The sequence below is a fragment of the Melanotaenia boesemani genome, chromosome 15 (genome assembly GCF_017639745.1).
Source record: "Melanotaenia boesemani isolate fMelBoe1 chromosome 15, fMelBoe1.pri, whole genome shotgun sequence".
NCBI classification, from domain to species: Eukaryota; Metazoa; Chordata; class Actinopteri; order Atheriniformes; family Melanotaeniidae; genus Melanotaenia; species Melanotaenia boesemani.
In genome coordinates this window covers 12,426,638-12,440,541 of record NC_055696.1, presented here as the reverse complement: position 1 = coordinate 12,440,541, position 13,904 = coordinate 12,426,638, and the positions used below count along the sequence as shown (strand labels likewise).

Here is a 13,904-nt window from a genome sequence, read left to right as displayed (position 1 = left end):
ACTGCTCTACATGATGTTTTTAATAGTTTTCAAAGGTCTTTTAGTGAACGTCTTGTCATGCCTCAGTGTTGTACTGAACGTTTTAAAAGGGCTTTTGTTCCTGCAGCTGTCAGATTTTTTTAATGAACACATGTTTTTTGTATTGAACCGTGTTTTAAGTATATTTACTTACTTATTCTTATCTTATCAGTGGAGCTCAAAAACATTGAAATAATATTCCTTTCTGCCCGTTGCCACTAAGGGAATCCATAAAATGCAGCGTGCAAATCCTCTTAATCTGCTTTTCTACAATTTGAGGAGAGAGGCTGTGAGAAGGAAATGATGTATGTGGAGATGAGAGCAGAAACTTTACTGCAGCTGGCGAAAATGATAAGGACTTTGTTTTCTGGCTCATTTTCTAAGCCACAACAGCCTCAGACAGCAGTAAATTTCTATTAGGAAAGTAAGATTATAAAGTAGGAAGAGAGGTTCCAGAAGTATTTATCTTTTATTCAGACAAATTATATTTAGGCCTTCTACAAGATAAGCAATTGTCAGACCACAGCAACTGAAAAGCTGAAGCAGCTGATACCAACCAAAGCGTGACACCAAACTGGAAAATCAGTACAGAGGGTTTTGGCAACTTCTGGGAGAAAGTCAGTCTTTCATTTACAGGCTTAATGGATCCATTGATTGGGATTAAAAGACCGTATTAGTTTCATTTAAAAATATATTTAAACATCCACATTTTTTATTTTTTATTTAACCTTTATTTAACCAGGTAAAAAAAAATGTTTGAGAACCAGTTCTCATTTACAAACATCTGTCAAATTGTTTCATGTCCCTAACTTACTGAGGATTTATCTTAGTGCTGACACATAAAAATACAAGTGACGCATGTTGCCATAAATCCACAATCATCTATGACTTTGAGCCGAGCTCACATGCCGAGCTCACATGCTACACTGTGCTTCTGCCCTAACATTTTATTTGGATTGCTTGGATAAATACACAAGTTAAATCATTCATTATAGTTTTTCCTTAAAGTGATTTATTTCTTTATCATACATGTACAAACTGAACTCAACTGTTTGTCAGCTGCGTGTCAGATCATGCAAATATTGAAGGACATAGATCTCATACTCGGTCCATTTTAATCCATGTTAAAACAAATATTTTTTACTGGTTTTAGTTGGAAATGGGGATAAGTTGGATATGAAACTCTATCCACACTTTCTTTGCTTGAGTGCTGGCTGTGAGTAGCAATAGGGCTGCATCAACTTCCTTTGTTTAACCTTGTCATACTGCTGCCACTGAAACAATAGCTGTTTAGCTAAATTGGTGGAGATATTATTATCCATGAAGTTACTGTGTTTAAAGAGCAAAAAAATACTCTACAAGATTCTCAGCCAAAAAACGCCTAATTAAATCATTAATTTATAGCATACTGAAGAAAACACTAAAGCAGTTACAGAAATTCCTGATTAAATGTTTAGACCTGTGTTTTATGGCAAGGCTTAAATATGAATAACAACTTTTACAAATCACTGAATCAACCACCTTATATTTTATTCTATTCAGTTGACACATAATAAGAAAGCGTGTTAGGCTAATGTTTGAACAAGGATTATGCTTATGATTTGACCTTATGTGTGTACACAGTACCAGCCTCAAGTTTGTTCACACCAAAGTCTTACAAAATCTTAACTGTACACATCCTATCGATCTCATATTTAGCCTCCCTTGCTAAATTTACTAGGAAAGCGTTACAGGCAGAACGCTCAGCCCATTTATCAGAACAAGACCTCTATGTATAAAGTATCTGATGCTGCATCCAACGATAACAGGTTTTCCTGGAGGGGCATTTGTTGGCAAGCTATCCATCAGGATATTCAGACCTTGCTATGTTTGATCAATTATTCACGTCAAATGATTTCTTATTGTGTATCTGATATTCACTTTGTGTGCAACAGATTTTTTTTTCCACACAGTGGCCTGTTTAAAATGTGAAACAACATTGTCATAATTAGGAATGTAACTTAGCTTAATTTGCACAACATCACATATTTTTGCTGTAAATGGATGCCATCTGTTACCTGAGGTATTGTAATTTGGGGAATGACTATGCGCTCAATATTAAGTCATAAAGATTTTGTAAATGAATGTTTACACATAATTTCAGAGTTTGCATCTGTAAATCAACGTGTCCCCCTGTAAAAACAATCTGCCTGAAAAATTCAAGTTTGCAGATTTGCAGAAAAGAGTTTGCATGGTTGTAAAAAATTATTTGTATTTGTAAAAATAAAATAAGTTCTTTTGCAAAAACCCTGTTCACAGATGCAAAGCACAAAACTGCGTGCGAGACTCTGAAGTTGCGGTTGCAAATTTTGGCCATATCTTTACACTTCTATCTGATTGGATGGTGACAAATTAAACTATCCAATCATAGAGGAGACGGTTTCCCGACCCCCCTCACCGCTGCAAGCTCTTAATAAACCACTCTGGTCTCAACATCACCCATCTTTAAAACTGATCTGCTCCCCTTTAAGAACCTGCAATGCCTGCAAAAAAAAAACTTTATTTTTATTTCCACAAATACAAATCTTTTTTACAGCCATGCAAATTCTTTTCTGCACATTTGCAAACATGATTTTTCAGGCAGACAAGCTTGATTTACAGATGCAAACTCTGAAATTATGTGCAAACATTCATTTACAACTACAAAAAACTTTATGACTTGATATTGAGCCCATAAATGACTGCCTGGTCGTAATGAAACATGTACAGATCGAACTGGATACAGACATTCACACAGGTTAGACTGACAATGACAAAATACAAGAACAAAGTAAAGTCAAGCCCTTCAAGACAAGAAAGCTGATTATAAATATTAAAACATAAAGACAAAGTCATTGTAGTTTTCAAAATGGAGAATAGGGCTGCGCAGTTTATTTTAAGATGGACACATATTTACACTCTGCTGACATGTTGGTAAGACGTTTCTTCCCAACATTTTAAACTAAATTTAAATTATTCTCGTAATTTTATTATAATATTCTTTATTTCTCTCTCAGCATTGGTGGCCAGCAGGCTGGAAGAAGACGCCAGGTGTCCACTTGGCCAGTTTCCATGTGGGAACATGAGTGAGTGTCTCCCTCAGGCTTTGCACTGTAACGGATACAAAGACTGTCCCAACGGAGCTGATGAATGGCGCTGCGGTAAGTGTAAAGAAATAATGAAAAAAACACATGTTAGAAAATTTATCATTTTATTTATTTATATTTTTCATTATTCATTTGGGCTTTCCAAATAATTGGCTCAAACCATACTTCCCTCTGGTATCTGCTCATGTAGTCTGTTGCCAACACTTGACTGGCTATCCAGAGTAAATATTACTCCAGCAATAACAAACAACTTTTACACAAACAAACTTATAAAGCAGCAGAAATCTATTTCCATTTCACAGAATTCCGTATAATTGTTTGTTGGGAAAAGTCTAAATGTACACATCCAAAGTAAGAAAGAGGGAACATCACTAAAAATATAAATATTCTCTTTCTGAAAGCTCAAAATATCATTATCTCGAAAGAGGCCTCAACGTTAGTCCTACAAGCAGCAGAACCCCATTGAGACCTCTTAGCTTTGCAGCAACTAATGAAGACTCTAAAAGGCGGGTTAAAGTCCAGATTAACTAGACTAGCAAGAGGAGTCCCTCTGAAAGTAAAAATAGTAACTTTAAAGCTGACTTAATAGCTGCACTGAGGTCTAATTTCTGCTGCTGGACCCTGGCTCATAACATTTTTTATTTCTAACTATAATTAGAGTGACTATGTCAAAGCCACTACAAGCTCAAGCTCATTTTTAGGGTCATTTACAATAAAAATCCATGTCAGTTCAATAAACTACTGACAAAAACACACCATTAAAAGCTGCTCTGTCCAGTTGCAGATGAAAAGGCTGCACTTTTGCAGATTAGTGAGCCAGTCACTGGTAACATCAAAGCAAGCTTTCAATGAACCAGAGTCTCTTGAAAGATCTCATAAGCTTATAGCTGGCAGGTACAAAAATCAAGCCTCTGGAGTCATTCTGATCAGAGTATTTAAATTTCATGATGCAGCAGTGAAGAAGCATTTGAATATTCTGGCTTGTGTTTGCATTAAGTGTTAAATAATTAAAGACTTTTTGGGGAAAAAGACCATCGTACCTCATGGTGATACAATTATAACCAGTGCTCAAAGGACATATTTTATGTCCCAGTAGATTTATTAGCTAAGTAAAAGTAAATGTTGAGGTTTCCTCTTAGGTTTTGTATTTATTTATAATTCTGCATGACTATGTGCTGAGTTTCAGTCAGGTTTCATTAAATAAATTGAGCAGTCACTTTGATTTGACCACATTTAAAGCATTCAGGAATGCTTTTTTGGAAAGCAAACTGTTTATTTATACTCTATATACTATTAGCTTTCAGATCATCTTGCTGCTCTCACACAAACTCCTCATATTGGACCAATTGTGGTGTGAGCCACTGGAAAGAAGTCCTCACACTCTCTGTACTGTCTAAACTAACTGAATTAGACAGGCGACACTGGTCAGTGAGACTGAGACAAAAGATGAAAGTGAACATTCCTCCCAAAATACAATCTGTCCTCAGTAATGGCAGGTTTCAGAGAACTGTTTTGTTTTGTTTTTTTTAACATTATCATTTATGACCAAGCAACCTTAAAATGTGTGGTGATTTTTTATGTCAACCATTTTAGTCTTCAGCAACAACATAAAACCAGTTTGCCATACATACATAAACATATAATAGTATAATATAATAAACATATAAAAGTTATTGTTCCAAACAATTTAATCTGCAACTTAAATTTGCTTCTGTACTTTATATAGCTTTTAGTTTTCCTTCTTGTTGCCATCTTTATTAAATGTGTTACAGCTTTTGAAAAATGACACATGGTTGTTTCCAACAGGTTTTGATGTGTCGGCATGTGTCAGCATTCCCCTGCAACGTTTGTGAATACTCACCAGCATGTTCAAACATAATTTCATGACCTGTGGTGTTTCTATTTTTCCTTTTGTAATATGTCACTTTTTCTGACTAATACAATGCATTAATTAAGACTATTTTCTTTTAGGAAAAGGTTTATTTTTCATTTTAGCCAAACCAAGACATTTCTGACTGTTCCTTTTTCTCAGAAAACGTTTTTGTGTTATATTACTCCTCATATTGACCTGCCCTCACTATCCTCCTGTGCTACATTTCCATAATAATAAAGATGGCAGGACAAAAAAAAAGTTCAATAAAATGTAAAATAGGCTGTTCCACAGTATGCACAAACTAATTTTCTCCCCCATCGTGATCTTTATTGTACTTGAAAGCCTTTGTTAAACAAAGAAATATGCCTTCTGAGTTTGTCACTGGGCTGCACAGTGGTGCCTCACAGCACCAAGGTTCCTGGTTTGAACCTTGGCTGAAGTTTGCTTGTTCTTTCCATATATGTGTTGGGTTCTCTGCAGGTCTGCTGCTTTCCACAGTCCAAAAACATGCATGTTAGGTTGATTGGTGATTCTAAATTTTACTGGTGACCTGCCCAGGGTTTACCCTGCCTCATACCTTGTAGCTCTGGGGTAGCCTCAAGCTCCCCCCAAGCCAAGACCCTGCACTGGAATACAAAATTCCACAGAGGACACAACAGATCAAAGACCGACCGCACTGAACCATTTAAATTGAACCAATCCGTCTATATGCAAGCAACACACAATGTTAATACAAATATTTCTGTCCCTTTTGAGCTGTGGACTCTGTTACTGACATCTTTAAACCTTGTAAGTAAAAGTCAACAGTGGGCAAGTCTTGCTGATGATGTAGCAACAGATGATGGCCTGATGCCAAACTAACACTCACAGACACAGAAGGTACCACTGGGGAGTTTGTGGCTAATATGTTGTAGTCTCATTTATAATATCATAGTGCTGGGGATATGGGAGGAGACTTGGTTTAAATTCCAAGTCTGTTCCATCATGGATTTTGTGAATCCCACACACACAAGCAAAAGCCTTCTTGTTCTTTGCAGAAATTCTGGGTTGCGCATAACTACATTTACTCAGACTATGCCCTGACTTGCACCTGACATTCCTTGAGATATAACAAGAATTGTAACCAGAGGCTTACATCCAGATCTGGGCTGAGCCAGGCGTTAATATAAAAAAATTAATTGTTAAGTCAGTCCTTGATGCTGTAATGCACACATACATAAATTCACACATTAATTATTCCAGCTGCTTTATATTTCCATCTTGAACAATAAAAACAAAAAAGTTTTTAAAAAGGTTATTTCAAGCTTTTGGGGATTTGCCCATTTCTTTGAGTGTGTTTAGCTTTTTGTACATGTGAAATGCCTATGAAGGTACAAAGCTCAAATTCCACATAAAAAAATTCAGAAAATATTGGACATACCTCAAACACCTTACCTGTAGTCCAGTATGTTCATCTTTTTACATAACCACAACAATGTGAAACACAGTGTTATGTGGAAGATTTCCCAACGTCAAAGAAAGGTTGAGCAGCTGGCTTGCACCCGGCTATTTTTTATCAATCAACTGATCAATCACAGAAGTGTTGCCCTTTCAAGGGGGGGAGTCCTTAAGAGATTGTAACTAAATATAAATATTTGAGACACAGTGTTAAAATGGTGCTCTGGCAATTAGGTGAACAATGTGAGAAAATGTTAAAGCGTGGAAATATCTTCCAGAAGATCCACAAGACAAAACAAAAGCAGATGTATGGGCTGAATAAAGATGTTCTGACTCCAGATTCATCTCAGTGTCAAAGTTAATCACTTCTAAATTGGGCTATATCCAACTTCTCCTTAAGTTTTCATGCAAATCCCATGTGAAACGTTTTGAGTAACTTTGCTAATATAACTGAGCCTTTTCTCTCAGAGGCCCTGCCATACTGAACTCTGCTCATTGTACTCAGACACAGAGTCTTTAGCAAACTTCAGATTCGTCCTTTAAACCTTTCTCTGTGTGAAGATACTTGGCAGTGTCTGTTCATAAGGCATCTTATAGTACTTTCTAAATGTTTTTTACCCGCCTTATCCCTTCTTGTAAAGCATGTTAAGACATGGTTAATTATTTATTCTTTGAGCTGGAACCAAACCCAATCCAGCTAATGAAACCTACAGTACAGGTTCATTGGCTGAAGACGTAGAAGGGCACTGCCCAGAAAGACACACAAAAACACAGAGGGCAGACAAATTACCAAAAAAGAAAAAAACACAAGGCACTTTGAAGAGCACATTTTCAAGGCACAGTCTGGACTATTAGAAATAAGTATTTTGAGGTGTTAAATGTTTGATATTATACTGTTAGGTATCATTACCTACTTTTTGGCATATTCTATTAAAGTTTATTAGAGAAATTGATAGATTGAAGTAGTTACATAAAATTTCTTAGTGCCATAAGAACAGATAGTAAGGGATCGATTAAGGGATGCACAAATTGATGATGTCGTATTTCTATATTTATCCCACTACTGCCTTGAAAAGATATCCCTCCATCTGACCTCCAGTGTTGTGCTTGTTACAGAAAAAGCGTAACTAGTTACAGTTACTAGTCACTTCATTCACAAAATAACTCAGTTATTTTGTTAATTACTTAGACCACAAAGTAATGAGTTAATGTTAAAAGGAACTTTTAAGTTACTTTTGCTAAAGAACCTTCTTATCTTAAAATTATTATTCTTATAACTTAATTACAGTGTTTTACAAAATGTAAAACAAACAAAGGCCAGCAGATTATTAAAAATAATAGAAATAAAAAGGAATATAACAACAGCATCTTAAAACTGAAATATATGCTTCCTTTTCCTTCTCTTTATTACATTTAATTTATATATTTCCTTAGTTATTTGCGGGCATTGTCACTGTCAAAAGAAGCTGTTTGTGTGGGTAGGGGCGTGCCGGTTCGGACAGTAATGGGCAAGACACACAGGAGGCGACGTCGCTCCTTCTCCATCATTTCCTGTGGAACTTGCACGATGAGGTGAAAATCATTGCCCTCCTCCAGCCAAGCGAGAGGCGACATTCGTGCATGTGAAATGGTGTGCTCGTTCACGTAGACATGCACAGGGGCTTGCAACGCGACACAAGAAAAAAGTAAAATGTTAAATTTTTACTACAACCAATCAGCAAGGGGCTTCATTTATTGACCAATGAGAGCAGGCTATACAGCGCAGTCTGCAAACACACTTTCAACATGGAAGAACAGATCATTTTAACTGTGTCAGCCTTTCCCATACTTTATGATACTTCACACAAAGATTATAGAGATGAAAATAAACAGGCAGTCGTTTGGTGCAAGGGTTAATTTGTCTGAACGTAGGTTTTGGATTTATCTGGATCAGCCTTGAGGTCCACCATCAAATGATAAAATTCACGATGCTGTTACCTATTTTGTAAACTCGGATGAACCCAGGGTTGTCTTTCTCTTTTGTACAGTAAAGTAAACAGCAAGATTTCTGTCAATTCATGAAAAATCTTCTGACCCCTCATCCGTCATACTTTGTCACGGACTGGTTTGAAAATGACAAAATTCCTTCCAATATCATAACCAATCAATTTTCTTGGAGAAAAGCGATCTACGAGTGCAATGCACGGCGCTGTAGCTGTCATTGGTCGTGTGTCTTTCCCATAACCAAGGAAGCAGGGCTGTGGATACTAGTTCCTGAAAAAAGGATCGTTGCGCTCACTTTTCCATTCCACATCCATGGGTTATTGCTCTGTGGACAGCTGTGAGAGAATCAGGAGGGCTTCACAAAGGGAGCAGAGGAACCTGCAAGTGATGATTTTTACAAGCGACTTCACAGAAAAATAAGCCCAACAAGCAAACTTTGCAACACTGCCCATGTCGTGCTGCATCACAACATGGGCTGTAAACAGGAAAACACTCACAGCTGCTGGCCAAAATGTATTAATTTAATTAGTAACAGACAAACGTACCATAGGGTAATGGTTGAGTTACCCTGAGTTGAGTTACTTTATTTAAAGAGTAATGCATTAGTGTCACGGTCTGTGTGTGTTTGGTGTAGTTTTACTGTCCTGTGGGTTCAGTGTTTTGTCTGGTTTCCTGTTTTGTTTTGGTTAGTAATTCATTCCCTGGTGTGTTGCATTCTTTAATTTTCCGGTTCATTAGCCCTCCCGGTTTTAAAGGTAATTTACTCCACCTGCATCTCGTTAGTTGTGTTCCAGTCATATATCCCTTGGTTTCAGTCAGTGTTTTTCAGATCATCCGTTTCCCTGCTGTTTGTCCTAGGTCTTTTTCTTAGAATAAAACTTTGTTCCTACAGTCTGTCTGCCTCCTGTCTCCGAGTCCAGCATTTGGGTCCAATTCCTCTTCGACCAATGACAGCATGATCTGACCACCGTGGATCCAGCAGACCTAGATTGTTATAAGGATGCATTTACGAAGATGCACTGTGTCATAAAGGCTTATTATAAAGATATGACTGGATTGTATCCCAAACTGGTCCAGATGACAGTAGCAAAAAGAGTTGTGGACCTGTTAACTGCCAAACCATGGTTTCTTGACCTTCAGGGTGCACCTGACCTGCTTGCTGACACCAAAGAGGTCTTAAATGCTTTGCTTGAGGTCAGTCAGTCATCCAGCACCAAGTTCATCCATATCCCAGGTGTCTGCCTTCAACACTCTGGCTCCCTATCTACCCAGCCCACATCTCCCGCGTCGCCTCCAGCACCTCAGCGTCCCACGTCGACTGAGTCCCAAACCTGCTCCACAACACCTATGGAGGTTCCTGTATCTGAGGAGGCCCCTGGTTGGGACTCACCTCCACCTCCTGAAGTTGCGATCTGTGAGGGGGTCAGGATACTCCTCCGCCTCCTGTTCCTACACCAGAGGAGGACACTCTTCCTCCGCCTTTATTGCCAGGGCCTGTCTTTGGGTACTCCCCAGTGGGCTCCCAACTCCTGCCGTCACGGCTCCGGGCCGCCCTCCAAAAATTCAGCTACTGCCATCACGGCGCCACAGCCACCCTCCAGAGACCCATCTCCTGTCATCGGCCGCCCTCAGAGACCATCTTCTGTCATTGCAGCCCTCTGGCCACCCTCCAGAGATCCATCTCCTGTCATCGGCCGCTGTCCAGTGATTCGTCTTTTGTCATCGTGGCCTCCTGGCTGCCCCCGATCAGTCTCCTGTTAGCAAGGCCTCTCTCCTGTGACTTGTCACCGGGGAAGTTTTATTTTAGCCCGATCCCTTCTCCAGTCCCCCTCCACCCACTCAGCTTTGGGTGGACTTTCTTTCTTCCTTTTTTTTTGGGGGGGGGGGGTCGTCTGGCAGCCTCCCCTTGAGGGGGTTGGGGGGTACTGTCATGTTTTTAATGTTTTTAATCCAATAATCAACTGACCTTCCTCTTGTGTTAGTTTTTCTGTTACCATATCTTATGTTAATGGGTCTGTTTGACCCATGTCTTAAATCAGTAAAATACACAAAAAAACAGTTATCTATTGTCCATTTTCTTTTCTTATCTGTTGGTTACTTTATTAGGCTTCCTTATTCATTAAAATATTGATTTTAATGTTTTTAGTGTGGGCCTCTGGGACATTTTTTGTCAGTATGCCCCTCGAGTTCAATAAAAGAAAAAAGATGGTAAAATAAACCTCAAGAGAATCATAAAAATAAATAAAAGGTTGTTGTGTTACCCAATTATTACCTAAGGGGTATTTAAACATGTTTCTTAAATAAATTTGTTCAATTATTTTTTTCTTTTTAATATTTTTAACTTCTATGGTGTTACAGGTCAGTTTTGACCCATATACATTTGCTTCAAGCACATTTGCCTAGCACTTTTTTCCCCTGTTCAGTTTCTCAAAGCAAAGGTGCCTCTTTTTATTTATTTTTTTTTTTTTTAACTCAAAATATTTCTTGATGTCACTGATCCTTGTTATGACAGATTTGGATCCAGGGGTCATTATGGTGACTTTTGCAGCAGCTGGCCTGCCATGTGCATCATGAGGTACTGACCTCTAACAGATTTTACCATTTTTGGATTTGAATCTTTCAGCAACTTCACTAACAGTAACTCATCAGACTCATCAGATGTGTTTTCTGGATGACATTTTCTTCCTTCTCAGAAAGCCACTTATCCGGATTGCTTTTTTACTCATTTTCACCAAAAATATTATCCAGAACTTGGCTCACTGAAAATGTTCTTCTCATTTTTGCATGCTGCAAATTGGAGATGTGTACTCTGCAAGTCACCAATTTCATACTGAATGCTGGACATGCCCTGCTTTGTTTGTTTTGTTTTTGTGCAGGTATACAGAAAAACAACACAAAAAGAGAATCCTCTAAAGCTTTAATTATTTGAAGGTATTTGTGTTGATAAAGCCTGGAGAAAACATATAGGTTTACTTCTTTAAAAATGTTTTCCTTTGACATGATTTTTATCATCATTGTCATTGTGTTTGGAATCCTGTCTCTTCATTAGCATCTATCAGGTGAATAAATATGAGCTTATAAAACAATTGTCTTAAAACCTCAAGAAGCCCTCCTAAAAACAACATTCTCAATTGCATCTAATTCTCTGTACAGTGTATTCATTTAATTCAAACAGCTGCTGTATCCTGTTCCAAAACCTAGAGAAAATCATCATAGATTTCTTGCTCTGGTCTGGGCTTACCACTTTTCTCACAGTAGAATTTTCACCATCCATCCAAACGGCTTCTTTTCATTTTCTTTTTCTACTGGATTTAGCTGACAATAAAGGGCAGATATGGTAACTATTTTCTGGTTTTGGCTTTTCAGGTGACAACGTCGGACTGGCAGACTTCATCGGAGGAACCCTTCAGAACATGCCTGTCATGCCTCCCTTTCTTAATGAGTGCTGTAAGTCTGCATGTTTTATTTGTACTTACTAGGCTTTAGTTTGTGGATTTCCTTTCGGTACAAGGTCAAATATTTCCATTATTAAAATAGAAGGAAAAAGAAGGAAAAAACTTCATGTTATGTCACATCAGGTCATTGATACTTCAATATGTATGTGTATATGTGTTTATGTGTAGTTTTGCAGGAGTATCCAGAAAGTTGTGACTGCATACAAACAGACGTTGAGTGTGTGGAGGTCAACCTTCAGGATGTTCCTGTGCTCTCTCCAAATGTTACCTGGCTGTAAGTGTCCACTGACTCTCTCTACTTTTTTTTTTTTTTTATGTGAACTGATAGTATTCATGTTGTGGGAATGTAAGTCACTTTACATGATCACATGGCTTAACAACTGTCATTAAATCTATGGGTTCAACAAAAGTTTAGTTACCTTTGTACCAACTAAACTGACTTCAAAAAGTCCTTATCATCTCCATATTAAGGTTATTTAATTTAGGACTTGTAATTCAACTTTTTATTCCTGAAAATCAAGTTAACAACAGAGGAATTTACCGTCAAAACATTCTGTGTGTAATCCTGTTAGAGACTTAAACATGTTAACACTGAAGAGCAGGATAATGTCATTTTAGATAAGTATGTCTACACATGGTTTCACACCTGTAAACAAATATATATAAGTTATAAGTCAAATTTCCATAACTGTTTTCAGATTAGTAAGAATTGCGTTTGTTTATTTAAAGTGTTTCTCAGATGTTTTTACATGTTCTGGTCTTCTCTCTGAAAAGATATTTACACTTCTGTCTTATCGTCCTTTTATAGATCTTTACATTTAACATTTGTTTTAATTCCATGCAGTCAGTAATTGATATCAGAAAGTTGTAAGGTATAAATTCAGGACTTAAAGTATCTGCGGATCTTTGACATGCAGCGTGTTTGCGGCAGAAAAACATATTTCCTGGTCATCATCTGACCTTAAGTAAAATAAATTATAATAATAAAGGACAAAATTAAAATAATATTCATAGTTTAAAGTTAAATGAAGTGTAGTAAAAAAAAATTTAATTTCTAAAGTAAACTTCCAGAGAACTTTTTTTCTTTTTTTTTATGGAAATAAATAGACTTCATTAGAGCATCTAGTTGTGCTCTTTAGCCTCACCATCCATCTGACAGTGCTGTACCACATTATTTCATACCAGATTTGTTTTTTCAGAGATTCATTTTCCCGTCTCATTTGTCTGTCTTTCCTTGACATTTCACCCCCTTAATTACTTTAGGAATCCATTAACATTATTAAACTCTCCACTGACTATAATGATGGCGTCCCTCATCTGTGTCTATAGTCCTGAATCTTTTTAAGTGATCACAATTCAACAAATTATTACAAATTCTCTGTAAATGATTATCTTATATTTTAGAGAATAAATCTTCAAAAAACATCTGGTATTGTTTTACTATAGTAAGGGTGTGTTTGAAAAGAAATTAAGCTACTTTTTATTCATTTTCCAATCCACATTTTTAATCAAATGTATGGAACTTTTAATAATTGACAGTGGACAGTGTTTTTTCAGTGTCTCACTCTGTATGACACTCGTGGCTGTGGCGACTTTTGAGGTCACTTTTGAGATATGAAGCTGGATTAGACAAACTCTTTACCATTTACCATACTGATCTTCCTAACTGGGTGAAATGACCCAGAAGTATCTGAGCATAACCATAACAGGAAAGGATAAGAAAAGGAACTCAAATGCTTCTTTTTTTATCTTCTTTAGCATAAGATACATCAGCCCATCCTTTATGAAAGAAAGGAGATAATTCTGTCTGTGGGTGCAATTTTTAAAGTAATGCTCGATTATGTTTATCAAGTTGTACTAGATGTGATTTATGTGTATAAATGTGAGGCTAGTGGGGTAAGAGTGAGCAGCATGTGACTTGTTTCACTTTTGTTTTGCTTTCCCTACAAACCATGACGTTAAAGTATATTTTATATGAGTCATTATCATGCTAACAGTCCCTGCAAAACATTG

At 37.2% G+C, this 13,904-nt stretch overlaps 1 protein-coding gene across 1 annotated transcript in view; it reads left to right on the top strand.

Moving 5' to 3' along the window:
• rxfp2a (relaxin family peptide receptor 2a) overlaps positions 1-13,904 on the top strand; it is a 94,870-nt gene that overhangs the window by 14,904 nt on the left and 66,062 nt on the right. The window contains exons 2-4 of the mRNA XM_042007492.1: positions 3,054-3,197; positions 11,803-11,883; positions 12,060-12,165. Of these exons, the coding sequence (XP_041863426.1) occupies positions 3,054-3,197; positions 11,803-11,883; positions 12,060-12,165 (331 nt within the window). The remainder of the gene's footprint in view (positions 1-3,053; positions 3,198-11,802; positions 11,884-12,059; positions 12,166-13,904) is intronic.